Source organism: Gopherus evgoodei, chromosome 2 (assembly GCF_007399415.2).
Source record: "Gopherus evgoodei ecotype Sinaloan lineage chromosome 2, rGopEvg1_v1.p, whole genome shotgun sequence".
Lineage (NCBI taxonomy): Eukaryota > Metazoa > Chordata > Testudines > Testudinidae > Gopherus > Gopherus evgoodei.
Window position 1 is genome coordinate 2,463,232 of NC_044323.1, and position 27,543 is coordinate 2,490,774.

General features: G+C 46.0%; 1 protein-coding gene across 10 annotated transcripts in view; it reads left to right on the plus strand.

The window, feature by feature from the left end:
- Positions 1 to 23,883, plus strand: part of CCM2 (CCM2 scaffold protein) — an 84,630-nt gene extending 60,747 nt beyond the window's left edge. For 5 of the 10 annotated variants that reach the window (XM_030549789.1, XM_030549787.1, XM_030549788.1 and 2 more), the window contains 9 exons: positions 1,465 to 1,641; positions 2,912 to 2,995; positions 3,628 to 3,811; positions 5,462 to 5,598; positions 6,974 to 7,109; positions 7,827 to 7,884; positions 9,095 to 9,233; positions 10,584 to 10,722; positions 21,995 to 23,883. In XM_030549789.1, the coding sequence (XP_030405649.1) occupies positions 1,465 to 1,641; positions 2,912 to 2,995; positions 3,628 to 3,811; positions 5,462 to 5,598; positions 6,974 to 7,109; positions 7,827 to 7,884; positions 9,095 to 9,233; positions 10,584 to 10,722; positions 21,995 to 22,275 (1,335 nt within the window). In that variant the 3' untranslated portion in view covers positions 22,276 to 23,883. The remainder of the gene's footprint in view (positions 1 to 1,464; positions 1,642 to 2,911; positions 2,996 to 3,627; positions 3,812 to 5,461; positions 5,599 to 6,973; positions 7,110 to 7,826; positions 7,885 to 9,094; positions 9,234 to 10,583; positions 10,723 to 21,994) is intronic. The other 5 variants (XM_030549790.1, XM_030549794.1, XM_030549786.1 and 2 more) reach the window with 1 other exon arrangement.
- Positions 23,884 to 27,543: the final 3,660 nt, after the last annotated feature.

The window sequence follows — 27,543 nt, forward strand, 5'->3', positions numbered from 1 at the left end:
TAAAGCAGGAAGGATTCTTGGAAGAAATGGGTTAGGAGGAAAGTACGTTCCAAGTCTGTCTGACTTGCTTCAAAATGCATTAATGAAATAGTTTGGCTGTGAAAGCCAGACACACATGAGGCTCTGGTTGTGTTTGAGAACACAATCCCCCTTTGGCTGTTCCATAAATGTTATATACCATTATGTTACCATTTATAAAACTATAAGGTTTTGTTTGTCATATTGTATGTAGCCCGATTCAGAATGAATGATCGACTCTGACTCTGAGGTTGCCATCTGTCATTGGAAAGATAATTTCTCCCAGATTTGACTCTTTGACAAGAGTAACTGATTTGGTGAATGAGGGGAATGCAGTGGACACGTATACCTGGACTTCAGGAAGGCTTTTGACATAGTCCCACTTGACATTCTGATAAATAAGCTGGAGAAATGCAGTCTGGACAGAACTACCATTAAATGGATACATAATTGGTTAAACAACCACAAACAGAGTAACTGTTAATGGAATGTTACCAGATTGGAGGGAGATTTCAAATGAGGTTCCACAGGGATCTGTTCTGGGTCCGGTGTTTAACATCTTTATTAATGACCTGGATGTAGGCACAGAGCGTACTGATCAAGTTTGCAGATGAGACAAAGCTGGGGTGGGGTGGGGGAGTTGCCAGTACTTTGGAGGATAGAACTAAAATTCAGAGAGGGATCATGGTGCAATGAAGTTTGAGAACCCCTGGACTAGATGACCCTTGCGGACCCTTCTAACGCTGTGGTTCTATGATTGGCAATAAAGTCTTAGATTTGATCCAGAGCTTTAAAGCCACACTGTAATTTGGTCTGTCTTATATTCATTTTGCTGATGGTTATGTTCTGGGCAGTTCAGTAAACATTTATCCTGATCCATTTTTTTTTGGCTGTTGTGGAGTTGATGGGTATCACCGCACAGAACTGTGGTGGTCAGTAAGGTGTGTGGGAGAGAGAAAAAGGTGGAAACTCGGGAAACTGCACTCTTGGGAGAAGCTTCTTGCAAAAGTGGAACACTAGCCTTGACGTGGACCAGGCCACTTGAGAAGTGTTCACGGTTTGAGGGTGGAATTATCATGGGCTTCATGCAACACTGTGAAGTCAGTGGAGTAACTAGAGCTTTATGCGTAAGTAACAGAGGGCCGGGGAACGCTCGTTATTTACACAGAATAATCCCATGCAGCCCATCAGGCGAATAATAAGCCCTTTCAGGAGAGAGACAGTGGCACCAGGAGCTGGGATGCTCATACTCACTGCTTGGCACACTGCAACAGAGCTCGCACAGTCCACGGTTGTACTGCTCGTGGATTCTGACTCCCTTTCGTTGCCCGGTAGTTGATTCACTCAAACTCTCTGCCTAGCTTTTAACAAGACTCAGTCACGTGCATTAATTCTACATCATGCCGAACATAACCCTAACTAGCCACTCCTTTCTGTCTCTGCCAGCAGCCTGGAATAGTGTCCCCTTTCAAACGTGTCTTCCTGAAAGGCGAAAAGGGTCGGGATAAAAAGGCCCAGGAAAAGGTTACGGAAAGACGACCTCTTCATACAGTACTGCTGTCCTTGCCTGATCGAGTTGAACCAGACATATTGTTGAATGACTACATTGAAAAGGAAGTCAAGGTAACTCTTTTGGGCCGGAGGGGGAGCCGTCTTTCTTTCACCTTTCACCTGCCTCCTCCTGTCGAATTCGTGGCCAGGTTCAGTAAATGGTTTGGTCGATTACGTTGCTGCAATGCACATTGCAGAATGGGATCCTGGGCATTAAATTGCATTTGAAATCCTACGTGAATTCACTCGCACAGCTCTCCGCTCTTCTCTCTGTGCATCTCTTCAAGGGGGAAAGCTGCTGATATGGAGATGCCAGTGTATCCGTGAATTGTGGTGATCGACGTCTGTCTCCATGTGTGTTCTAGCTCCTCAGCAATGGGTGCAGTGGACACAGGAAACACGAAGGAGCACAGCAGCCTCGCTCCAGTGGCTCCCCCTTCATTTTAGGGTCAAGTTCAAAATTTCAAATCCCTAGGGGGCTTCCTCTGGCTGACCTAATGAACTGTGTGTCAGCGTCCCTTTACATGATCTCAGCACTCATAATACAAGACTATTTTCTCTGCAGCTCCTGCCATCTGGAACAGCCCTCTTGTGTATTTTCCCCCTCATTGACTGTCTGCTCTGACATTTCAGCTGAAAATGATCTATTTCTGGTCACTCGTTAATTCTGTAACTATATTTAACTCATGTAAAGCCTTTGGGATACAGCCTGTATGAAAGATGCTAAATAGAATATTGTATATTCTGACCATACAGAAATCTAGTTGGAAGGAAGTTGATGCTTGCTGGAGAATAACAGCTGTCAGTAATGGTTTTTTGTTTTTCAAACTGGGGTACATGAGCTGTCATTGGGAGGTATGTGAGAAAAAGCCTATAATGGCAGACAACCTATTTTATTTAGTAAGACTTGGCAGTCTAATCATAGGGTCAAACTATACCTATCTCTAGTAGGGGTATGTGGCAGACTACGTTATTCAGGAAGGGGTATGAAAACTAAAAAGTTTGAAAACCGCTGTCCACTAGACTTAGATGCTCACCTTTTGACCAGCAGAAAGAGGCAGAATTTCAGCTCCTAGAAGTCAGCTGTATAAATCGTGACCACCTCGAGTAGCTTCATCATTGTCTTCTGTCGTGAGTAGGTTTCAGGTGACTACTAAAGGTGGCATTGAGGCAACAACCAGGCAATATTTCTCTCCAGACCAGGCTCAAGAAGTTATTTCCAACTATGTGTTTTTCTTTCAGTTTATCCCAATTTCTGTGAGTACAGATGGAAGGATTTCAATGTGTCGGTTTACGTATCACATGGTAATCAACCTTTTTCTTTTCTGTTTTTTCTTCCCAGTATTTAGGCCAACTAACATCCATCCCAGGGTACCTGAATCCCTCCAGTCGTACTGAAATATTGCATTTAATAGACAATGCAAAGGTGGGTACCAGTCCATTCCAGAGCTGTATCCCGAGCCCTTGCTGAATGAACTATACTAGCTCTACAGTTGCTACTGTTCTTAGTCAATATTTGCACATAGATATGGATGCTGCTGGGCAGTGAGGTTAAAGTCCTGATCCTTTTCTGAGAAGTCTTGCAGCCCAAGAACTAGGATGCGATGTAATGCAGGGGTAGATCATAGAATGTCAGGGTTGGAAGGGGCCTCAGGAGATCATCTAGTCCAACCCCCTGCACAAAGCAGGACCTGTCCCCAGACAGATTTTTGCCCCAGATCCCTGACTGGCCTCCTCAAGGATTGAACTCACAACCCTGGGTTTAGCAGGTCAATGCTCAAACCACTAAGCTAGCCCCATTGCTACTAAGCTTAAGCAAAGAGGGTTATTGTGGGATTGTTTGAAATGCATATCGTGTTGGTTCCTATTCTCAAATGATCTTAGTCCTTGTATTTTACTATGAAGGTGATTTGTACGTGACCAGTTACCAGGTGCCCAGGAAATGTGAACTGCAGATGGGTGGTGTGTGGGTGTTCCCCTCCTCAGGGAGATGTACTGCCATTGTGATCGCCTGAGGGTAATGAAACAAGAAATGACTCTACCTTTTTTTGTTTGTAGAGGGCACATCAGCTTCCAGGGCAGCTGACCCAGGAACATGATGCTGTGATTAGTCTGTCTGCCTACAACGTCAAGCTGGTGTGGCGGGATGGAGAGGATATCATACTCAGGGTCCCCATCCATGACATCGCATCTGTGTCATACATCCGCGATGACTCCTCACACCTGGTAGTGCTGAAAACAGGTAAGTTGTGGCCAGAACAGGGATTGCAATGCAGGTTGCATCTGTTCTCCAATTTTGGAGTCTAAGGGCCTGAGTCTCATTTACACTGAGGCCTTCTTACACCTCTCTGGTGGCGTAAAGGAACCTTACAGTGGACATACGTCATGCTTACACCCAATTTAAGGCTCTTCGCGCTCAGATCGGCTTAGTGAATGGGAACAGCCGTTAATTTTCCTAGTGCATGTGAACAAGATATTTCATCCATTCAGAAGCACCAGTAAGTTTGGCTAGAACTGGTGCGTGTTTGTTTGTGGTTTCCTTTAACATAGGAACATAAGGCTGGAAGGGATTTCCTGCTGTCACAGCCAACCCTGCCATATAATCCCATTCATAAACGAGTTAAATTGTTTCCCTCCCCCCTCACTCCTCCTATTAGAAGGCTGTTTTGAAAGATTTTTGCTTCTAATAACTACTACAGCAGTGTGTCCAAACTCCCTGCAGATGTCGCTCCCTAGAAGTGCTCACCTCGCTGATGTGGCAAATGTGCTCTATATAGTGCACTTCAGTTAGAATCGACATCCCAGGTCTCATTTAGCATTAAGGAGAAATGCGTGCATTGCATGTTCATCCTGAATTCGCATGCAAGACTGCTGTAAAAGTCAGGAACTGCTCAGGAATCTCTCCGTCAGGTCTGGTTACTACATTTAAATGCATCTTTTGGTGTAGTTGTTTCTGGGAGCTGATACTTTTCTTCCTGGTGAATCTAATGGCAGCGATTTGTTGTTTTGACCGAGATGGACAATAGAGAGAATAAATGAATATCTCAATGATGAGGCTGTAACTCTACTGGTGGGTTCTTGCAGCTGCTTAAACCACAACTGTGAAGCTAGTGATACATGAAGTTGTCGGAACCCTTCACTGAATGAGAGCCTCATAATCTGAACATTTTTCTGTTTTATACAATGCGTGGATCTGAGGCCTGGATCCATGTTCTACACGAGCTACTGCTGCTTGCCACTGACTATTGCCTTCCTTCTCTGGCAGCTTTGCAGTTCCCATAGCCTGACTGAGCTGACTCCAGGTTTAATTCACTCAGCCTTCCTTGCACTCTTACAGGACACTTTACTGTAAGCACATGATATAGAGGGGCTTAGGAAGACATGGAATTATTCCTTCGTTCTCACAGTATAATGGGCCAGTTAAGCTCAGCTGTAGCTGACATGAAAAATAGTCAAAGCAGCTTAGCCCATGTACCGTACTTGGCTGATCCTAATTGAAATTTCTTACAAAATACAGGAATGGCAACTACAGTGGCAAAACTGGGTCAATTTACACTTTTCAACTGGCAAAATCTGATTTGCTCTGAATGGATTGAATTGCCAAACTGACAAGTTGGTTGCCAAACTCCAGAATGAGAGCGGGAAACAGAACTATGTCGCCATCTCAAACCTATTCCTAAAGATGGAGGAAATGCTGGCGAATCACAGGCCACACACGTGAGGGGATAGTGCATTTGAAAAACAAACTCCTTCTGTCCCAAACAATGGGAATCCAATCAGGACGGCAGTTGGCCACGTGCAATGCCTCAGTCTTCATCAGTGAGCTAATCACTTCCATATCCCCTCCTCTCCTTTCCTCTCACTATTCATTAATAGCTTCTCTGTTTCTCAGCTCAGGACCCTGGGATTTCCCCAAGCCAGAGTCTTTGTGCAGAAAGCTCCAAAGCACTTACTTCAGGATCGTTGTCTGAGAGTGGAGTGGTACCTGTCGAAGCTTGTTGTTTGGTGGTCCTGGCTACAGAGAACAAAGTGAGACTTAATTACCTTGTAGATCCAGGTGGTCTTAATTTTGGGTCCTGATATTGTAATTTCAGTCAAGATTCCATGGAACAATAGCTCTTTGGTTTGCATTGCTGCTGCTACCTGTCCAATCGAATAGCAGGAAGGCTGCATGGGATTATTCTGTGTCAATAAATCGCTTGCTCCGGCCCTCAGTTACTACACACAAAGCTATAGTTACTCCACTGACTTCACAGGAGTTGTGTAAGATGAGATCAGAATCCATCCCGATGTGAACTATAAGTTGCTCCTGTAGTAACTTGTGATGGGTAAGCTTGGCAGGCAAGAATAGTATATAACCTATTTATTCAGTGAATTGCTAAGGCTTCAGTGGTGTATTAGGCACTGTACAAATAAGGAAATGTGGTCCCCATCTCAAGCTTCACAGTCTAATTCAAAGGCACTGGAGAACAGCTCTTTCTTGCAGCTGCTGTCTGCTGCCCAGCTCACACGTCTGCAGTCAGGAGTCTGGGAAAGCAGCTGCTTGGCCGCTGCACCCGTACAGTGCTGCTGAGCTTGCCACTAAGAGGGCGTAATGATACGCCGCAAGGTTCTCTCATAATCTCCTCTTGCCCAGGAAAAAGAGAGGGTGAGCAACAGCCACAGCATAAATCCACTGCCTAAAGGGCAGAGGTTTTGCCCTCCTTTGTCTTAAACTCTGTTATTTGTACAGCTCCCAGAGGGGTGCTAGGGCTGTGCAGAGGGGCACAGGTTGCTGTCCTAAAACATTTACAGTCTAAGATAACGTGTGACAGATGTGGGACGGTAGCTGCAGACCCAGTGGGCTGAGTGGGAGAGTAGGACAAGGTTATAGAAATAAGACCATGAGGTACTTAGTCAGGGATACTTGAATATTCAGTTTTTCAATATGCGCCACATTCCTACCATCATATGGCCTCAGGTTAGATCTGTGAAACAGATGAGTGTATCTGGGTTGCATGAAATCTGTCAGTCTTCAAAAACTGGAGACCATCCTGGGGTATAAAATAACAGAATTGAGCACACACGACTGTGCTCACATTCCAGGGTTTCTTCTTTACCAAGCCTTTTTACTAGCACAGGTACTGAAACCCCCTGAACAGGCTCCTCCGGTCTGCAGTGTCCTGAGGAAACTGTCCGGTGGCTGCAGTAGGAGGTGCCCCCAATTCTGGAACCATGGGGTTCTCTCTATTTAATGGTGATGTAGTGCCCTTATAAATACAGGTGAGAATACATCTGAGTGTGCCCTGTGGTGCAGCTCCTTTGGGGGATGAACAGAAGCAAGTGCTGTCTCTTTTGAGGGCATCTTGCACCATAACCTCCCAGACTGACCCTTCTTTCTCTCTCTCTCTCTCTCCATTCCCAGGTAACTGCAGAGGAACTCTGCTCACTTCTCAGCCAAGTCTTCCAGATTGTTTACACTGAGTCCACAATAGACTTCTTAGATAGAGCAATATTTGATGGGGCCTCCACACCAACGCGCCATATGTCCCTACACAGTGGTATGTCAAATGCTATTTCCTTTCACTTTTAGAGAGAATCCACCCCTCCGCCCTCCCCCTTACAACCCAGGCTTGCTCTGCCTCAGGCTGTCATATGAACCACAGCACTTGGTGTAGCAATACCCTTTGCTTCCCTTCCCTGTTCACACTCCTGGTTCTGTGACGGAGAAACTGGATCCAAACAGAGACCTTAATAACCATAGGGCTTCCTGGGGCCCTGTCTTACTACTAAATGTATTGTGAACTGCGAGTGGGCAATGCATCTCAGATGCCACCAGCTTCATGACAGCTGCGGCCCTGATCTAAGCTTTGTGTGGAGTTGAATGGCCCAAAGAACTATCACCTCCCTGATCATCATCAGTTGGATCTGTCGCTTTCCCATAGCTGCGGGGCATGCAGGGCCGTAGGAGATTGAAACATGGTAGCTATCCTGCACCTTTTCACAGACGTTCTGTATTTTTGTTTCCTTTTTAATCAGTGGAGGCAGTTTAATAAAGTGGTGCTTTGCAATTCAGCATTGTCCTGCTCTTGGCCGCCTGATACTGTTTAAGTGACAGAAGACTCCCTCCCCCACTCGACTCCTGTTCTGTAGGTCTTATTTTTCAGACTCTAGCCCTGGACGCTCAGATTGGGACTACCCATGTCCATGACTAGCGGGTTAGGAAATAGACAGCGTTCGGGACTGTAAATCTCTTGACCGGAATATCTTCCTTGCAGATGATTCTTCAACAAAAGTGGACATTAAAGAATCTTACGAAACAGAAGCAAGCACTTTGTAAGTTGATCGTACATGTTCTGGAAGGCAGTGCTTTGGTTTAGATGGATGATAGCTTATTTATATAGCTCTGACATCGGGTTTACAGTCTAAAAGGGAGAAATTTTATGATACCACACACTGAATGTCTTTTGATAATTACAGCTGGAATACTTGACAGTGATACAGCTGTCTATATAGCCCTCTGTCCCTGCTCAAATTCCCTTGCTTTGGAGCTACATTTAGTACAGTATTCCAGAGAAGTCCATAGAACGGGGTGGGCAAACTTTGGCCTGAGGGCCACATCGTGGTTTTGAAAGTGTATGGAGGGCAGGTGTAGTGTATCAAATTGCTCCCTGTAGGAATGTGCTACTTACAGTGTACTACTTACGGATGCCAGTCCAGGTGCTCTGAACGGCATGGTAAGGGGGCAGGGAGTGGGGGGGTTGGATAAGGGGCAGGGTTTCCGGTGGGCAGGGAACAGGGGCGGCTGGCTGGGGGTAGGGCCCTGGGGGCGCCTGTCAGGGGGCAGGGGTGGGGCAGGGGTGTGGCGAGGAGATGGGGGGGTCAGAGGACAGGAGCAGGGGGGTTGGATGGGGGTGGGGTTCTGGGGCAGAGGTGGTCAGGGGACAAGGAGCAGGGGGTGTTTGGATGGGTCGGTGGTTCTGAGGGGGGCAGGGGCCAGGCTGTTGGGGGAGGCACAGCCTTCCCTAGCCAGATGTAGTGTATTGTATTGCTCCCCATACTCACTGTGTACTACTTACAGCAGCTAGTCCTGGTGCTCCGTAAGTAGCACATTCCTACAGGGAGCAGTTTAACACCCTGGCGGCTCTCACGGCTGCACTGCCCGGCAGCAGCTTGCAGCCCTGCTGCCCAGAGCACTGGTGGCATGGCAAGCTGAGGCTGTGCAGGAGAGGCCAGGGGCTAGCCTCTCCGGCTGGGAGCTCAAAGGCTAGGCAGGATGGTCCCGCGAGCCATAGTTTGGCCACCTCTGCCATGGAATATGCTTCCCTCCCACGTAGCAGTTGGGTACAAGAGTTGTCTCATAACTCTTCCCTCCGAGCTGGCTAAATCTGGTGGGGGTCTAACACCTTATCCAAGTCCCCAGGATCCTTCCGATATAGGAAGACAGCCTCAGCTAAAATGAGTTTCCCCAGGACACTCTTCCAGTGTGTCTCTGCTAGACAGTAATGGCGCTCTCAAGGTGGCTCACAGATCCATTGCATTTCAGCTCCTTTCCGGAATCCTCGGATACAGGCGGCAACTCGCCTTCTTCCTTCTCGACGCCTCAGTCTCCACACGTTAAGACGGTCAGTGAAAGTGAGCTGAGCACCACAGCAACGGAGCTGCTCCAGGACTACATGATGACGGTAGGAATGCCTGCATCAGAGGCCAGGCGCTGTCTGTTCGTAGCAAAGAGTGGCTGTGCGTGCAGGGTGACGTGATCTCTTTACGGTAGTGTCAGCCAGGCCAGCATTCTTGGGAATGCATTTGTGCCCGTAGCATGGAGTCAGACCCCCATGGCAAGCTCTGATGGCATCAGTCCTATAAACGACCTTGGTTTGTTTTATTCTCTAGTATAACATTGCTTCATGGTCACTTAGGAATTGTAGGGATTCTGGCTAGATGCCATCAAGCTAATTTCCACTTGGACCTAAATGGGGTTTGAACATAAGCTGGCTCTGGGAGCAAATGATTTGAGCACAGTTTCCCAGGGCTACTCCCTCCCTCCTTCTAGCAAAGGCTCTTGTGAATGAGAACAGTCTTGATAAAAGCTCCCTGATTCCTGTGATGCACAATGCTTAAGTGGTGATGCTGCCAGAATGGGTAGGACCATAGAGCATGCTATTAAACTGACATTTGGCGCACAATTGTAGGAGCAATCACTGAAGTTGGTCACTGAATTAATAGGGTTAGAAATAACCTAAGAAGGATTTAAATAAAGCATATTAATCGGTTGCCTCCTTTCTGAGAGTCCCTTTGTGAGCAATGGGTTTTTCGCCTACGAACTAGGTACAGTTTGCAAAATATGAATTGCTGTTGCTGTTAGTACCTGTGCACACCAGGTGATTGATGCTCAGAGTGTAGCTCCTGGCTGCAGTTGCCTATGGTGTTGCTCTCAAGCTGATTCCTCTGGAGTGCATCTGGCTATCACCATGGCCTGCAGCTGCCACATCCTTTCTGGTGGATGCATTGAGCAGTACTGCGTGGAGCCTGTAGGAGAACTCTGCTGTCAGCCAGAGGACTTTGGTGTGTGTTTGGGAAGGTGGGTGCACGAGGGCTGTTTCTGCTGGGTTTTGGTGATGTCAGAGGGATATTGGTGGCTTTGCAAAGACAGATGGGCAAAGGCTCAAGACCCCACCCTGCTACTTGGGCCTTAGCTCCTGTTTCCTAAACACCTACTTATAGTCAGCATAGACACTGATTAGCTTGAGCTCCCTAAGATGGAACGGCATTTCTAGGTTAACCCCCGTGCTGCTTGAGGGTGGATTTCTTACAATGTTGTCTCCCTTTTGCCAACAACGACATGGGCTGAGTCATTAATGTGATTAAACAGTCAGTTTATGTTAGGAGAATGTCAGTCCCTGCTTTGTCTGCCACTGAGTGACCCTTACTTGCTGTTTTTAACAGAGCCCATTGAATGTTTTGTTCCTCACTAGCCGTGGCTTCTCCACTATTAGAAATGAGGTCAAATCATGCGTTGTGCTTCTTCTCCTTAGCTAAGAACCAAACTCTCTTCCCAAGAGATCCAGCAGTTTGCAATGCTCCTGCATGAATATCGCAATGGGGCTTCAATACACGAATTCTGCATCAACCTGAGACAGCTCTATGGGGACAGTAGGAAATTCCTGTTACTAGGTAAGTTTCAGCTAAGCTGGACTAACATAAAGATAACAGACCTGGGAGGGAGAGGAAAGATGGCCTGTGGGGGATCAGACTCTCTCATCCTGAACCCCTTGGGGCGTGTTGCTGTCAAGCCCAAGGAAATCATGCTCAGACCTTCTGAGAAGTACAGTTTGAACTGATGCAGGATCCTAAGGGGGCGGATTCTGGAGGATGCAACCTTCCTTCTCCCAAGACTCGGGTTTGATATGTCAAACTGTGCAGTAAAGCTGCAAATGCTCTGTGGTTCTTGCCCACTTTGGTTGAGTAATGTTCACTGACATCAGTACTCTTCAAAGTTCAATGTGAACTTGTCTTTCTCTTGCTTTCCCCATTGATCAGAAGTGCAATGGGAGAAGTCTGTAGGCAGCTGGTGATGATCCCATGCTGTACACGCTGGCTCCCCAGCAGTTCTCTGGAAAAAGTGGTGATCAAGCTTAGTTCCTCCTGCTCCAAAGTACGGGTCTCCACCATGTGAACTATGGGTGGGATGTTTTGCTGGTAGCAGTACAGGGCCTGTGACACATTTGGACAGTTCTGATGCGATTCTGTCGAGGGCAGCAGGGCCACATGCAGATGAGCCTGTCCCTATTAAAATGATGCCTTGGGAATAGCTCTAGAGCAACATTTCTGTGAAATGTTTTTAAAATTCCATTGGAAAAGTGGTTTACGTTCAGACCTCCCCTTGCATTGTCTTCAACCGAAACACTGCACCATCCTTCACTGGAAAGTGAACGGACTGCTTAATTCATTATCCAAGCTAAAAGAAATGCAAAAATAATGAATAGCAAACGGCATTGTCAATTTTTTTCAATGTTAATAGTCCAAGACTGTTAATAATCAGACATTTAAAGTCCTTCCTCAGCTGCTGTAGATTGGCTTAGCACAGTGGTTCTCAAACTTTTGCACTGGTGACCCCTTCCACACAGCAAGTCTCTGAATGCAACTCTTCCCCCCCCCCCCCCCACCTTTTATAAATGAAAAACACTTCTTAATGTATTTAACACCATTATAAATGTTGGAGGCAAAGTGGGATTTGTAGTGGAGGCTGACAGCTCGCGACCCCCCCCCATGTAATAACCTCATGACCCCCGAGGGGTCCGAACCCCCAGTTTGAGAACCCCCGCTTTAGCATCATTAAAATCAGTGAAGTAAGGCTCCAGTGACGACAGCTGAAGATCTGTCTCCTTGTTTTTAAAAATGCCTTTTTAACCTGACAGAGCCATTTTGAGCCTGTCTGGGCCATGTCATGCCCTTGTCACGTTAGGGTGCATCGTTTTCACTAATGTCTGCGTAGCTCTAGGAATAACATTGGTTCTGCTAATGAACAAACAGGGGAAGTGAGAGAACATAACCTCCTTCCCATTGGTCCAACAGAAATAGCATCTAAAAATGTCTTGGTAGTGTGAAGGAGATATTTTTTTAAAGCTAGATATTTAGAATCCAAGGACTTTGCCCTGCCTCTATATGGGTCTGTGCCTTTAAATCCATCTGGAAACTGAAGCTGGCGCAGAGTTCAGCAGCAGCTTATCCAGCTGTGTATCTTTGGAGAGCCCATGACACCAGTGCTCTGGGATCCACAGTGGCTGCCTGCTGAGTTCCAGGTGGAGGCTGATGGTGTAACAATGCTGGTTCTGGTGAGACCCAACTGAGAGTGCCAATTTAGGACAACTTGCTTAAAGCAGGGCAGTTATAGCCCAAGGCTGGGGTTTTTCCACCTCTAAGGCAAACCAGACCAGCCAGACACAGAGGACTTCGTTTTTACCCCACTGGCTAACTACACGTCATACAAGCAATTCCCTTAGACACTCCAGTTTCCCAGTATCACCACCAGTGCCAATTGTTGTGGGGATGAATGGTTATGAAAATCAATACCTCAGTAAAAGAAAAAATGTTCTCTCAATCCCAGAGGACCAAGCCCCAGACTCAGGTCAATATATAGATCAGATCTTACCCACAAATAACACTGTTGCCAATCCTCTAGAATCTAAAGGATTATTCATAAAAGAAAAAAGATATAGATGAGAGCTAGAATTGGTTAAATGCCATTACTGTATGTAATTGAGTCCAGAGTTCTTGGTTCAGTCTTGTAGCAGTGATAGAATAAACTGGAGGTTCAAATCAAGACTCTGGAACATCCACAGCTGGGATGGGTCATCAGTCCTTTGTGTAGAGTTTTCGTTTGTAGCAAAGTTCCTCCAGAGGTAAGAAGCAGGACTGAAGACCAGATGGAGGAGCTGAGCAGCTTTTTATAGTCTCTCTTGCCATGTGGTCTCTGCTTTCTTTGTCCCAAAGACAAGCTGTCCATCACGTGGCATGGAAAAACCTCAGAGTTCTGTCCGTAGGCATGTCCCTGCATATCTTGAGTCCCAAGGTATCTGCCTTCTCTCAGTGGGTCAGTTGTACAGCTGATGGTCCTTAATGGGCCATCAAGCAGGCTAGGCAGTGCTGACACCAACTTGTCAGGGGTGTCACCCAGAAGCACAGCACAAATTTGAAATAGACAGTATAGATCCAATATTCATAAGTTCAACTACAAAAATGATAGCATAATCATAACCAGCAAACCATAATCTTGTCTTAGACACCTTATTTGACCCCCTTTATAACAGATTTGGTACCACAATGGGACCTTGGTTGCAACAATGATCTATATGGTCCCAGTTCATGTCAATAACGTCACAGATGGGGAAAGAGTTTTTGACCCATAAAGCCCTGAGCAGGCTGGGTCATGTCTGTTGAGATGGATACTGTCCCAGCTGCTGTCAGTGGAGGTACAGAGGTGGGATCCGCTTGATATACGAGCTGCTGGCAGAGCTGTGTGAGGGGCAGTCAATACAGGAGGTCAGACTAGATGATCAGGCAGTCCCTTCTGCCTCTAAACTCTATGTAGATGAACGCTCCCTTTTTCAAGTGCTGGTCCCTACACATACTCCAGGGTGAGTACGCATTTGCTGCATGCACCCAAGGCTGGAGAATTTTGAAAGCAGTGTCGGTTGGTCCCAGACTGGCAGCCCAGTATGAAGGGGAGGTGACCAGTCCTCTGTGAAGAAAAGTGGTTCAGGACTATTTAGAAAAGCTGGAAGAGCACAAGTCCATGGGGCCAGATGCACTGTGTCCGAGGGTGCTAAAGGAGTTGGTGGATGTGATTGCAGAGCTGTTGGCCAGTATCTTTAAAAACTCATGGCAATCAGACGAGGTCCTGGATGACTGGAAAAAGGCTAATGTAGTGCCCATCTTTTAAAAAAAGGGAAGGAGGAGAATCTGGGGAACTATAGGCTAGTCAGCCTCACCTTGGTCCCTGGAAAAATCATGGAGCAGGTCCTCAAGGAATCAGTCTTTGAAGCGCTTTGAGGAAAGTGATCAGGAACAGGCAGCATAGATTCACCAAGGGCAAATCATGGCTGACTAACCTAATTGCCTTCTTTGAGGAGATAACTGGCTCCGTGGATGAGGGGAAAGCAGTGGACATGTTGTTCCTTGACTTTAGCAAAGCTTTTGATACCGTCTCCCATAGTATTCTTGCCAGCAAGTTAAAGTAGTATGGGCTGGATGAATGGACTATAAGGTGGATAGAAAGCTGGTTAGATTGTCGGGCTCAATGGGTAGTGATCAACGGCTCCATGTCTAGTTGGCAGCCGGTATGAAGCGATGCGCCCCAAGGGTCGGTCCTGGGGCCATTTTTGTTAGATATCTTCATTAATGATCTGTAGGATGGTGTGGATTGCACCCTCGGGAAGTTTGCAGATGACACTAAACTGGGAGGAGTGGTAGATATGCTGGAAGGTAGGGATAAGATACAGAGGGACCTAGAGAAATTAGCAAAATAGGCCAAAAGAAATCTGAGATTCAACAAGGACAAGTGCAGAGTCCTGCACTTAGGACGGAAGAATCCCATGCACTGCTTCAGACTAGGGACTGAGTGGCTAGGCAGCAGTTCTGCAGAAAAGGACCTCGGGTTACAGTTGACGGGAAGCTGGATATGAGTCAGTGTGCCCTTGTTGCCAAGAAGGCTAACGGCATTTTGGGCTGTATAAGTAGGGGCATTGCCAGCAGATCGAGGGACGTGATAGTTCCCCTCTATTTGGCATTGGTGAGGCCTCATCTGGAGTACTGTGTCCAGTTTTGGGGGCCCCCACACTACAAGAAGGATGTGGAAAAATTGGAAAGTCCAGTGGAGGGCAACAAAAGTGATTAGGGGGCTGGAGCACATGACTTATGAGGAGAGGCTGAGGGAACTGGGATTATTTAGTCTGCAGAAGAGAAGAATGAGCAGGGAGTTGATAACTGCTTTCAACTACAGTGAAACCCTGCTATAAAGTGATGTTTGGGGTCCAAAAAATTCCATTGTGATAAATGCGAGGTCGTGGTATAGCGGGGTTTCAAGCCGGTCAGTTTAAGTCAGTGGTCCCCAATGCGGTGCATTGATGTGCGCCACATAGTGCCCCTAGTGCTCAGCAGGGGAGAGAAGCCGTGGCCCCGCGCCTGCTGGGGACAGTGAGCACTGGTGCCTGCAGCCTCGGAGTTCTGTGTCCCCGGCAGGCGGGGGGCCGCAGCTTCTCTCCCCTGCTGGGCACTAGGTAGGTGCACATCAATGTCCCGGCAGGCGCCATGGCATCAGGGACCACTGGCATTAGGCCTTAAAGGGGAGCCAACTTATGATTGCGTTATATGCTGGGTTCCAACCTCATTTCAAGTGGCTTCTGTTACCTTTGTCCGTAACGTGCCCAGAAGTGAAACCAATTAGGAAAAAAAATGGTTTGACTCCTATTCCCCAGCACCTCTGCCTCTGTTTAATCAATGTTTTGCAACTCATCTGCATTTAACTTGGATGTTAGCAAACCTATTGACTCCTCTACAACTTTGGGAGTGATATTGTTTGGACAGCATCACTGTAGGGCAGATCCTGCTTGCTTTTGCTGTCTGAATGCTCCTGTGGTCTGAATGTTTTATAAAACATTTTTGTAGTGCAAACAAGGAGTTGAAGGGAACAGTTTGGCCACATAAATATGTGATAGCGAGACAAATAGCTACCACTTTGATCGTTGAAGACTCCCTTCACCATCGCCTTTACTAGATACCCCATCGTTATGTGGCTGAGCTCTCCTTAGTTGTGTCTTAGTGTGCGTGAGATGTATGTTTTATGAATGAATTTAGAGATCACAAAAAGTGTCTGTCTGGTAGATCAAACCACAGAACCAGTACAGCACAGGAAGTGGCAGCTTCCCACCAAAGTGCCTCAGCTCTGATCTCTAGAGATGGGGTAGTTTGGTCTCCAAAAGCCATTTTGGTTTCTCTGAAACGTGCCCAGCAAGAGGACGAAGTGGTGGTGGTGGTTGTGATGTGGATGCCCATTTTCTGGACTGTTACCCCTCATGCAGCCCACTGAACAGCCCTGGATGGTAATGACTTAAGCTACTACTGATCTAGGTCAGAGTCAAATTAGTGAAATGCTCTGTAGCTCATTACCAGTCCAATCCCCCGTGGGAAATATTCAGTTGGAGGCCTGTCTTTGTTTTGGAGGTCTGTCTTTTCTTTGCACCAGAAAAAAGGCAAGAATTACTCTATCACCATGATTACAAATTACTAGATATGGTATGAATACCCAGCACCCATGAAAATGGGAGTGGGTGGGGACTGGCAGACCACTATATATTCCACTCAATTCCTTGAATGTAGCATAAATGCGCCTATGGATAAAGGCAGTAAAGATTCCTGAGGAGTTCCAGACAGTCTGGGAACATATTGCCAGAAGTGGTCTATGGGTTGTTTCGAAACAGGTCAGCTGCTGAAGAGGGTATAATATCCCCTTGTGGATTAATTTAATATCAGTGGGCCTAAGATGAGTATGGGCTGCAGGTCTGAGCCCTGTGCTGAAAATGTATTGATTGATCTACCTGAGGTTCTTGTATGGCCCGCATGACCATGGTATCTGAGCCTTACAGTGTTTAACCTACTTACCCTCACATCCCCCATGAGGCAGGGCAGTACTACTGCCCCCTGTTGTTCACACGGGGAACTGAGAACAGAGCTGCTAAAGGCCAGATCCTCACTGATACTTAGGCCCCTGACTTGTGTTGAAATCAATGGGCGTTAGGCACCTAAATACCTTTTGAGAATCTGGGCCTAAGTGGCTTGCCCACGGTCACTTAAGAAGTCTGTGTCAGAGCAGGGAATGGAACCTATGTCACCAACTACTACTGCCCAGTCCTCTAGATCATCTTTCCTATGGTATGACAGCAGGGTTAGGGAGAGAGACAGTCCTGCAACAGGGTACAACACCAGTAGGATTGGAACTCAACAGGCCTACTGCTGTCCCCATTGACTTGAAAAGGATCAGGGCTGGGCCCTTTTGCTCAGAGCTAGGAGGCAGGACCTTTATCTTCTAGGTTAAACAGACTTAGTTTTTAAATGAACCCTTCAATGTCTGTCAAGTTTCTAATGCCTACATCTAATTACTGTTAGAGGGCTTTCCCTTCACCTTCTCCCCTGGTTCTCATCACACAGACAAAGATAAGGAGTTGAGGCGGTCTTCAAGTGTGTGCTCATATATTACATTCCCACCATGCCCAGCAACACTTCAGCTGTATCCCTTTATCTTTTCCCATTGTACTAAAAGCCTGATCTGGTTGTGGGAAATGCAAACACAGTCTTTGTTCATTGATCTTCACACTTATTAGTATAAGATAGAAGAGTATCAAAACGTCAAACCCAAAATTCTATCTCAAGCTGGCAAATAAGCTTATATACTAACACTTACAAAGAAGTGTTTTAAAGAATAATTAACAATCAGACAGGAAGCTGCCACCCTGCCATTTGAACAATGCACCATTGGACTCTGCTCCCACTGACCAGTGGGAATTGTAAGGAAAGTTCTGTTTTTAGAATGGGTTTAATTTTACCTGGATTAAATGAGCTATTAAAAGGAAAAAAACAACTCCTGTTCCTAACATATAGCGCAGCACCTCTGCAAGTCTTGATTTTCATTGCTTTAAAATGACATCTGCAGCCTCAGTCTTACGGGCAGTGATACTTAGCTTCCTGGTGGGAAGCATAATGTTGTATTTGTAGTCCCACTGCAAGACAACAGCCCCCTCTCATGGAATGGGGAAGTGAATGGTGACAGATGTTCCTAGAAGCAGCTCGGAGCCTTTTCCTCAATGTGTTTTTAATCTACATGTTGATGCTGTTAATGTATTAAGATCTGTAAAGCTGCACCGGGTGTCTCAGTGCTGAATCATCTTTTGGGCTTTATCTCCACTCTCTTTTTAATGAATTCTCATTAGCAAACATGTGACACGTGTTCCTTCCACATCCATGGGACTGCAAATGTGTTATGTTAGCCATCAGAGGGAGCCCATGTTATTTCCTCTGTGCAATATTGCCTCATTGAGAACTGCAAGGAAAACATTAATAGTTAAGGAGAAGGGCATGTATTCCATGGCAGTGCATGCCAACATCAGTGGGAAAAACCCTCCAGAAATTGGACAGCTCTACTGTGTGGTGTTGCTCTGCCAAAGTGAAGGAGAACAAGAAGCTTCCTACAGTTTGGATATAACTAGCTCCATAAATTAGATATTTATTAAAGATAGTTTAATTGATTACGTTAATAGATTGAGAGGATGGAGCTTGGTTGTTCTCAGTGGTGGCGGATGACAGAACAAGGAGCAGTGGTCTCAAGCTGCAGTGGGGGAGGTCTAGGTTGGATATTAGGAAACACTATTTCAGTAGGAGGGTGGTGAAGCACTAGAATGAGTTACCTAGGGAGGTGGTGGAATCTCCATCCTTAGAGGGTTTTAAGGCTTGACAAAGCCCTCCTGCAATGATTTAGTTGGCGTTGGTCCTGCTTTGAACGGTGGGTTGGACTAGATGACCTCCTGAGGTCTCTTCCAATCCTAATATTCTGTGAAATAAGGTAGTTAAACCCCAAGCCTACCAAAGTGTTAAGGAGGAGATATTTTAGGTGAAGTCCTGTCATGCCATGTATCTGCTGCTATGATGGAGAGAAATGATTAGGGGTGTGGAACAGCTTCCATATTAGGAGAGATTAATAAGACTGGGACTATTCAACTTAGAAAAGAGACAATTAAGGGGGGGATATGATAGAGGCATATAAAATCATGAGCAGTGTGGAAAAAGTGAATAGGGCAGTGTTGTTTAACCGTTCCAGTAATACAAGAACCAGAATTACCCAATGAAATTAATAGGCAGCAGGTTTAAAATAAAAGGAAGTACTTCATACAACACAGTAAACCTGTGGAACTCGTTGCCAGGAAATGTTGTGTATAACTTGGTTGAGAAAAGGTTTAGATAAGTTCATGTCAGATAGGTCCACCAGTGGCCATTAGCATGGCCAGGGATGCAACCTCATACTTTGGATATCTGTAAATCTGACTGCCAGAATGTTGGGACTGGATGACGAGATGGATCACTCAATTATTGCCCTGTTGTGTTCATCATCTCTGAAGCTTCTGGTACTGGCTACTGTCAGAAGACAAGATACTGGACTAGATGGCCCATTGGTTTGACCCAGTGTGGCCATTCTTATGTTCTTAACTCTTCATGAGAAGTTTGGGTATGATTCTTGATCCTAGCCTTGACAGTCAGATTCTACCAGAAGGATCAATGCAGGATAATTAATAGATTCCTAGATTCCAGGGCCAGAAGAGATCACTGGCATCTAGTCTGATGTTCTGTAGAACACAGGCCAGAGAACTTCTCCATGATATTCCTGGAGCAGAGCTTTTAGAAATATATCCAGTCTGATCAGTGGTGGCGAATCTACCATGACCTTTGGTAAAATGTTCCAGTGGTTAATTACTCTCCGGTGTGAATTTGTCTAGGTTTAAGTTCCAGCCATTGGACTATTATAAGTTTCTCTGTTAGAAGAGCCCATTATTCAATGTTTGTTCCCCATGTAGATACTTACAGATTGTGATCAAGTCACCCCTCAACCTTCTCCTTGTGAAGCTAAATAGATTGAACTCTTTGAGTCCAACGCTATATAAGGCAGGTTTTCCAAACCTTTAATCAGTCTTGTGACTCTTCTCTGACCCCTCTCCAATTTGTCAACATCCTTCTTGAATTGTGGACACCAGATCTGGACACTGTGTTCCAGCTGCAGTCGCACCAGTGCCAAATACAGAGGTAAAATAACCTCTCTGCTCCTGACCATAATCACAGCAATCATCTAAAATATGAAATCTCTTTCCTGTGAATAGTCTTCAGAAGCACAATGCAGTTTTTTGGAGGGAGTGGGGAGGCTGTATGTAATGAGTAGGTCTACCTCTTCTTCCCCCCCCCCCCCCGCAGTTTTCTGTGTAACCTGCCAGATTCCCCTCCAACAGTGAGACAAAATTCAGAGAGGCCTGTAATCATTACACAGGATCCACAAGTAGTCTTGCAAATTACAGAGATGCCTTAAGGCCCTGAGCCTGCTCCTTGGGTGGTTTACTGCAGGATCGTGACTCATAGGTGAACAAAATGGGTTTTCTCTTGCCAGGACCCAGGAGTTCAGCAATATGTTCCTCCTTGCAAGATTTGCTTCCACCAGTACCTACAGAAGAGCAACCCCCACACTGATCAGGCTGATGCTGTTAACTCTTGTCTGTGAAATGCAGGCGAGTCTCATCTTACGCACACTTAACATGCACAAATTCAGCTTTGTGAGTCAGCAAAAACAAAAAAAAAACAATTTTAAATACTGTACCTGTAGTGCAGGCAATTCTGCCCGCCATTACACTCAATGTAATTTTGACTCTACACAATTTTCACTTTACGTGCTGACAGCGGAACCTAACCCCAGCGTAAGATGAGACTCGCCTGTAAACAACCCCAGACTCTGGTCCTGGCTGGGGAGACTGCTTTGGAAATGGTCTTAAAATGCATAGACCTGGTTCAGTGCTGACTTCCACCCCATTGCAACTCCACTAGAGGCACTGGGAGTGCCTCTGTGTCAGTGCTGAATTGGGCTGTTCGGTTAGTGATTTGGGGGATCTTGGCTTTCTGTGTCCTCTTTTAAACAGCCTTTTGGTTCCTATTTGTCTCAGGTCCTCTAGCTGTGGTTGTAGAAGGGCTCTTAGGATGGAGTCATGGTTGGACTCAATACTGAACCCTGTCAAAGGGTGGGACCTCCTTTTATACAGAAGGAATATATTGCCATGAGCTCAGGTTGGAAGACCCACCAAGAAATCGGCTCTGCTGGAGAGGCTGAATGGCAGTCACAGACCATTGATTTTTGCTTTAAAACAATTAAGTTTGTCCCCTAATGAGCCTACAGCATGTAACTGCATGATCTCATTAGTTTACAATGTTAGTCCCAGGATATTATACAGACATGGTTGGTGAGGTAGTATCTCTTACTGGACCAACTTCTGTTGGTGAAAGCCAGAAGTAGGTCCAGTAAAAGATACTACCTCACTCACCTTGTCTGTCGAATCTCATTAGTATTCTCCTCCCTCTCCCTATCTCCTGTTTCTTGCATTTGCTTGTTGTCTGGTTTCAAATTAGATTGTATGGTCTTTGGGGCTGGCTCTATACAGTCTAAACAATAACCAGGGGTATGCTGTTAAGTGTTCTTCAGCTGGCCAGGGGTCAGAGCTGCTCTGGATACCCCAAATCCTGCTGGTCAGGCCAGGAGAGATGGTTAATACTGCATGGGGACAAAAGTGGAAATAATTGGCGCTGGAGTACCTCTCTCTGAACCCGCAGAAGGTGGCAGCACTGAAAGGGGAATCTTCTCCTGCAGACTGTGCAGAACTGAAGAGTGTGAGCTTGAGAGTATGTTGTCTCAGAGATACGGAGCAGTTGTTCTTGACTTTTTTAAACTCAGTAGTTCTCTACACTCCTCTGGTCCCTGGCATCCGAAGATCTCCTTGAGCTTTACTAATGTGAACTAATTACGTGTAGCCAGTGACCCTGTTTTAGAGATGGGGAAGCTGCTGTAGTGCAGGAGGTGACGTGACACTGTCACACACAGTCACTAGCAGTTTGGGTGACTTCAGTTTTAGTTTAAACAAAAAAAACCTCAGCTATTGGAGCCTCAAATATTGGGGGGAGAGGAGACAGGATGAGTTCAGTTGCTGCATCTTGACTTTCTTGGTGTCCTACAACCAAATCCTGAAGCCTTTACTTGGGCAAAGCTCTCCCTGATAAGAACATCACAAATATAGTCTTGATCAGTGTAACGTTGTCATGCTAACTGTATCAAATGACTAATTTTTCCTCCTTTGTTTATTTTCTGGGGAAGGCCTTAGACCGTTCATTCCTGAAAAGGACAGCCAACACTTTGAGAACTTCCTAGAAACCATCGGGGTGAAGGATGGCCGGGGAATTATCACAGACAGTTTCGGGAGGTACAGACGGACTCTGAGCACTACCTCCAATTCAACGAGCAATGGGAATGGAGCTGCGGGGAGCTCGGATGACCAGTCTGCCCCTTCCGAGGGAGACGAGTGGGACCGAATGATCTCTGACATAAGCAACGACATTGAAGCTCTTGGCTGCAGCATGGACCAGGATTCATCATGAGACACAGCTGTGGGAGGGAGGATGAGAAGATAGCTCCTTTCAAAGGGGCTTATTGTTCTCTTTCACCCCCGTGTACTAATTGCAGCAACATTTGCTGCTGTCTTCCTGACCTTCCAGTCTGAAAGAGGCTCCAAGGATGAACTGGGATGTGATTATTTTTCCCGCCTTGTCAATGGCTTCACTGGTGCCCATTTTGTGATGGTGGCTGGTGCCCTCTTACTGTGAAGGCATGCGTGTGTCTTCGTGCAGGTGAGCGTGCTGTGTGAGAGGAAACCCGGGTTGGGTGATGGAACCGAAGTCCCTTCCTCTGACTTCTTAGAACTTTCTTTGGTTTTGTGTTTTCTTTGCTGTCGTCGCTCTGGAGTGATGCAACGAAGCTGGGGCAAGAAACTTGCATTGAGCAGTAACAGCTCACTGGGACCCGATGGCGGGTTTACAGTTTTGCACATGATATTCCTATTGTAACTCAGACTTTTTTTAAATGAAGTTTACCACAATGTGAATAATTTAAACCTATTGTTGGTGTTGTCAAAACATTTCTAATCCGAACCTGAAGGCTGTCTGCTGCGATACTGACGTGATTGTTTTGTAGCGAAGGCCAACGTGGGCTGCTCTTCATTGGTCACAGAGGGAACTCTGCAGATGTGACCTCTGGGCTGTCCTCTTGCAGGAGGGGAGTTGCTTGGTGTGGGTAACCTTGGCCTTTTGCCTCTAGCACTCTGGTTCAAATTCAGCCTATAGTGCAGAGTGGGGCATGAGTGTTGGTGCATTTAGCGCTGTCCTAGTGGACAGTCTCTAGGTCTAAAACCAATCCTGCCATTCAGCATGGCTGGCAGTCTTTGCTCAGGAAAAACCTAGGACCTGAGGGAAATAGGAGATGGAACCACATTTTTACCTCTAGCAAAGTTATTGATTGGGCTAGTGTGTATGTGCGTGTGCATGTGTGTGGTGAGAACTCCTGTTGTGGCTCTTTGTGCTCTCTGGCCTGGGGCTGTGTGGATTCACGTTCCCAGTGCTGCTAGCCCCTTGACCTTCACAAGCACAACTGTTCACTCAGTAAAACCCGATCTCAATCCCAGTCCAGCACAAGTAGATGTGACAGGTTTCCTGCTGCTCCCCAGAGATCGCTGTGGTGCATATATACCTCCCCAACACCCGTAGCATTTGTCCATGCAAGGTGCTTGGGCACCTCCTGCAGGACTGACACTGTTAGGGAGTTCAGGGCTCTGAGCATCTAGCAGAATTGACTCCAACAGATGGCGGTGAATTCAGACAGGAAGTGACAGTAAATTTGTTCTATTGCTTAGAATTTCTCCTTTTAAGGTTACAATAACCAGGAAATTCTCAGCCAGGTTGAGTTCAGCATCAGTAGCTATTTGCATGGGGAGTGGATTTTGGTCACCCTTGAAGGGTGAGATGGTAACAAATTAAACTGATAAAGTAAACTTTCTATGAAATTAGTGGGATGGATGTATAGATATCTAATGTACAGGTTGTATATATTATACAGGCAATTATAAATACACTTATTTTTTGTATCTGAATTCCATGCCATAATATCTATACTGGCCGCTATAACTGACCTTTTAAAGGAGCATTTGGTTGATACTTCAGCCCTTTCAGTAGCAAAACCCTATTTGTTCATGGACTCCAGAGGTTTCTTTCTTCACTATTTTTTAATTTACTTTCAGTTAAATCAGAAAATCCTGTACCGGTGGCTGGACTTGTTAGCTTGTCAAGAATAGGACAACAAACAGAGCTGGCATTCTGTTCCCATGCATACTTCCACTGAAACAAGAGATATCCAAAGTCTATTTTTCAGTGCTCAATACAGGACCCTGTGGCACAGTCATAAACTGACCTGGCTGAGGGATCTCTTCCTCTTCAAGACATCAGTTAACTTCACCGGGTTGCAGCATGCAGGTCTCCTTCCCTACAGTGCTGTTGGCCTGAAACGTCGCTGGAATTCTTTACATTTTCAGTAACATCCACTGCCTGATATAAGGAAAAATGCCCATAGATGATTCATTTTTATTTTTAGGTCATATTCTTAATCATTCCTTTTTTCCTCAGTGTTGGTGAAATTAAAAGATAGGACCCTAGGATGACAATTTTAAAACCAAAAACCTAAGTCTATGAAAGGCAAAGCCATCCACGGTTCATATAGAAATATGGATGGTTCAAAAGTTCATTTTTTCTGAGCTAGAATGGTACTGTCCAGTGAAACCAGATGTAAGTGACTAGTAGGGAATTGACACAAAGCAGTGGCTGACGGGGACTCTTGATGAGAATAGAACTGTTTGGAGAATTTGAAGATACTTTCGTGTGGTCTCCTAAGAGAGGAAGCTGCTCAAGGATGGGATCTGGTAGGAATTCCTTACATACCTAATGTTTGCCTGTGTTTTTAAAAAAACCCGTTTTTGGGAGAGCATAAACCACGAATGCTTTGAGAGTTTCTTGCTGCTGAAGTTCTCCAAATATAGCTTCACCATGGAAAGACAGTCAAGCACCGCAGAGGTTTTTTTTCTTTCTAATCATGTGATAAACACATGCAGCCCTTCCCGCAAAACAAGCCTTTGGCTCTAAAAGGTCATGGCCCTAGAAACTAGATGGAAACCGTTCTCAATCAGCTTGCCCATCCAATGTAGCCTTGTTCCCCAAGTATGTTTTGATGATTTTTGTCTAGTCCAGTATTTGGGGATATCCCGAGTGATATCAATTATTGTTCCAGCACTCGCAAGACACTTCTCCTCACCATTAGAAAGTGTTTCCGGATTCAGCTAATTTCCCCCCACCCCTTTCCCCATTTGTTTCCCGTTACTCCTTCCAAAAACACCTTAAACTATTCCTCCACCTTGATGTTACTCTCTCTCCATTACTCATAGACCATTATCACACCCGCCTTCCCCAAGTGCAATTCATCCAGCCACGCTAGCTACTCTTACTTTTTCCCCTGTATACCAGTCACTCCAGCCCCGTAATCATTTCTCTGCTCTTCTCTAACTTCTGGCCTACTTGCTGACCGTCTTTCTGGCCCCGCAGTGCCCAGAACTGAATGTAGTCTCCGACAGGCAGCCTTACCAGAGCTTGCTGGCAGAGGCACCAAGATCTCCCTGGTCAGGGGCATTCTGAACATAGCCTAACTTCTGCCTCCATATCACACTGCAAGTTCCTGCTGTCCGCTAGCAGCCCCGTGTCTCTGGGCATTACTGCTTTCTAGGGGTTCCCCTCCTGTGATGCCTCTCCAGTGGGGTTTCCTCCTCTCCCCACATGTTCGCTTTGCATTTCAGCAGATCCAATCACCTGCCTCCTGCAAATGCTCTCACTATGCCTGTGCTGCAATTAGACACCCGTGGCTGGCCCATGCTGCCTGATTTAGCTCGTGGGTCTCAGGCTGTAGGGCTGTTTAACTGCAGTGCAGATATTCAGGCTTGGGGAGCTCTGGGACCCTTCCACCTTGCAGGGTCCTAGAGCCCAGGCTCCAGCCCAAGCCCACACTGCAGTTAAATAGCCCTGCAGCCCAGGTTTTGAATCGCAGTGTAGACATCCCCTTGCAAAGCACAGCCTGCTTTAAATAGGGGAGTTGGAGCAGGAAGCACATGGCTGCTCCCTAAGCTGGCTGCCTTCAATTACTTGGTTTTTGCTACCCTTGGCACTCAGAATACACTGCGGCATGGGTGCCCTGGAGCCCTGTGACCTACAAGGGGAGGACTGAATCTGTCAGTGGCAGGTTTGTATTGCTAGGAGTGTCTAATCAACAGGAACATTCAAGTCGCCAAAGAACATGTCAGATCTATTGTGTGCACCTTTTTATTTGTATACAAAAATGATGGAGATCTTGTGTGCAGCAGCTGCAGCTCTTGGGCTCCTGGTTCATGACCAGTGCTGCCCTCCATCCTCTCAAAGCTTGGCTGTCCCTGCATTACAACCATTGCTCGTCTCTCAACCCCCTCTTCCCAGCACACACAAGTAAGTACACACACACGTGTTCACACGGACACAGAGGAGAAAGGAGTGTTGGAAAGAGCTGGAGTAGCACCACACAAGTGGTCCCGGTGTTGGTGCGCTTTCCCTTCGGACCACAATCATTCTCTTTTATGCTGAAAGGCGCATTTATTCTGGTGCTTTCTGCCTCCCTTTACAATTGTGTTATTCTGGGAAAGAAATAGATAGGAAATTGCAATTTCTGACTGAATGGCCTGTCTAAGAATTGAGTTCAAATACAGTATTGACTCTGTGTATAATTTTGAGAGGCAGACGAAATCAAGAAAACCTTCTGCATCTTGACTGCCTAGTACGGTTGTAACCTTGTTTAGGTACGGGGAAGAAATTGGGTTGTTGCTACACCCTTAAAGCTCTGCTTGTTTTAGCTTTATGTAATGGTATTGAGTCTAAAACACTTCTGAAATGACTGCCTCATCTTTGTCTTCTGTCCAGGGCTCTTCTTAATGCAATTGGGACTAAGTGGAAGCCATTGCTGATTTACCTTAGGCTAGTTTTTTGTACAGAAAAGCCTTTCTAGTCTTCAGAAGCCCTAAGATGACAGTGACGTGATTACTTTCTACATGGATCATTCTTAATTTCCATCAACTTAAAAAAGAGGCTTTCAAACCCAGGAGTATAAAGTTAAATCCATATATTCTGTAGGCACCTAACGGGGGCTGCATTTTCAGGAATACTGGGCACCAAAGTTTCCCATTGACCTCCCCTGGGCCTATGGAGTGCACAGCACTCTTGAAAAGCTTGCCACTTCTTCAGGAGTCTAACGTCTGTTTTTTTGAAAACATTGAAAAACATCAGAGAAGTACTGCCCTAAAGGGGAATTGACGTGAGATCTTGCAGCAGAGAGAGGCTTTCTCTGCAGATGGTAAAATGGTCAGGTGACTGAGACTGCAGTGATATCTGTCTGGCACAATAAAATTGTAGCCTGACATTTGTCTTGATGCAGTGTTACATCAGTACATGATGCGACAGCTTTCTGTATTGAAGTGAAGCCAGGACAGCATGTCAGGATGCCCCAAATTTGGGATAGTTAAAGTATCATCCTGCAAATTAAATGTGTAGGACAGATGAATGGAAAACTGAGGCTGCTGTGCCTTGTTGAATGACTTTCTGGACATCTGGCAAGTCCCATAGCATGCACCCAAACAACAGAAAAGCAGGCTTCTCTTGCTGTGCACAGCTATGTCTTGATGTTGGATTTTCCAAACTGTTCTATTGGGGAAACATTTTAACTGGGCCAATCTTATCTCTGGTGTAACTTTATTG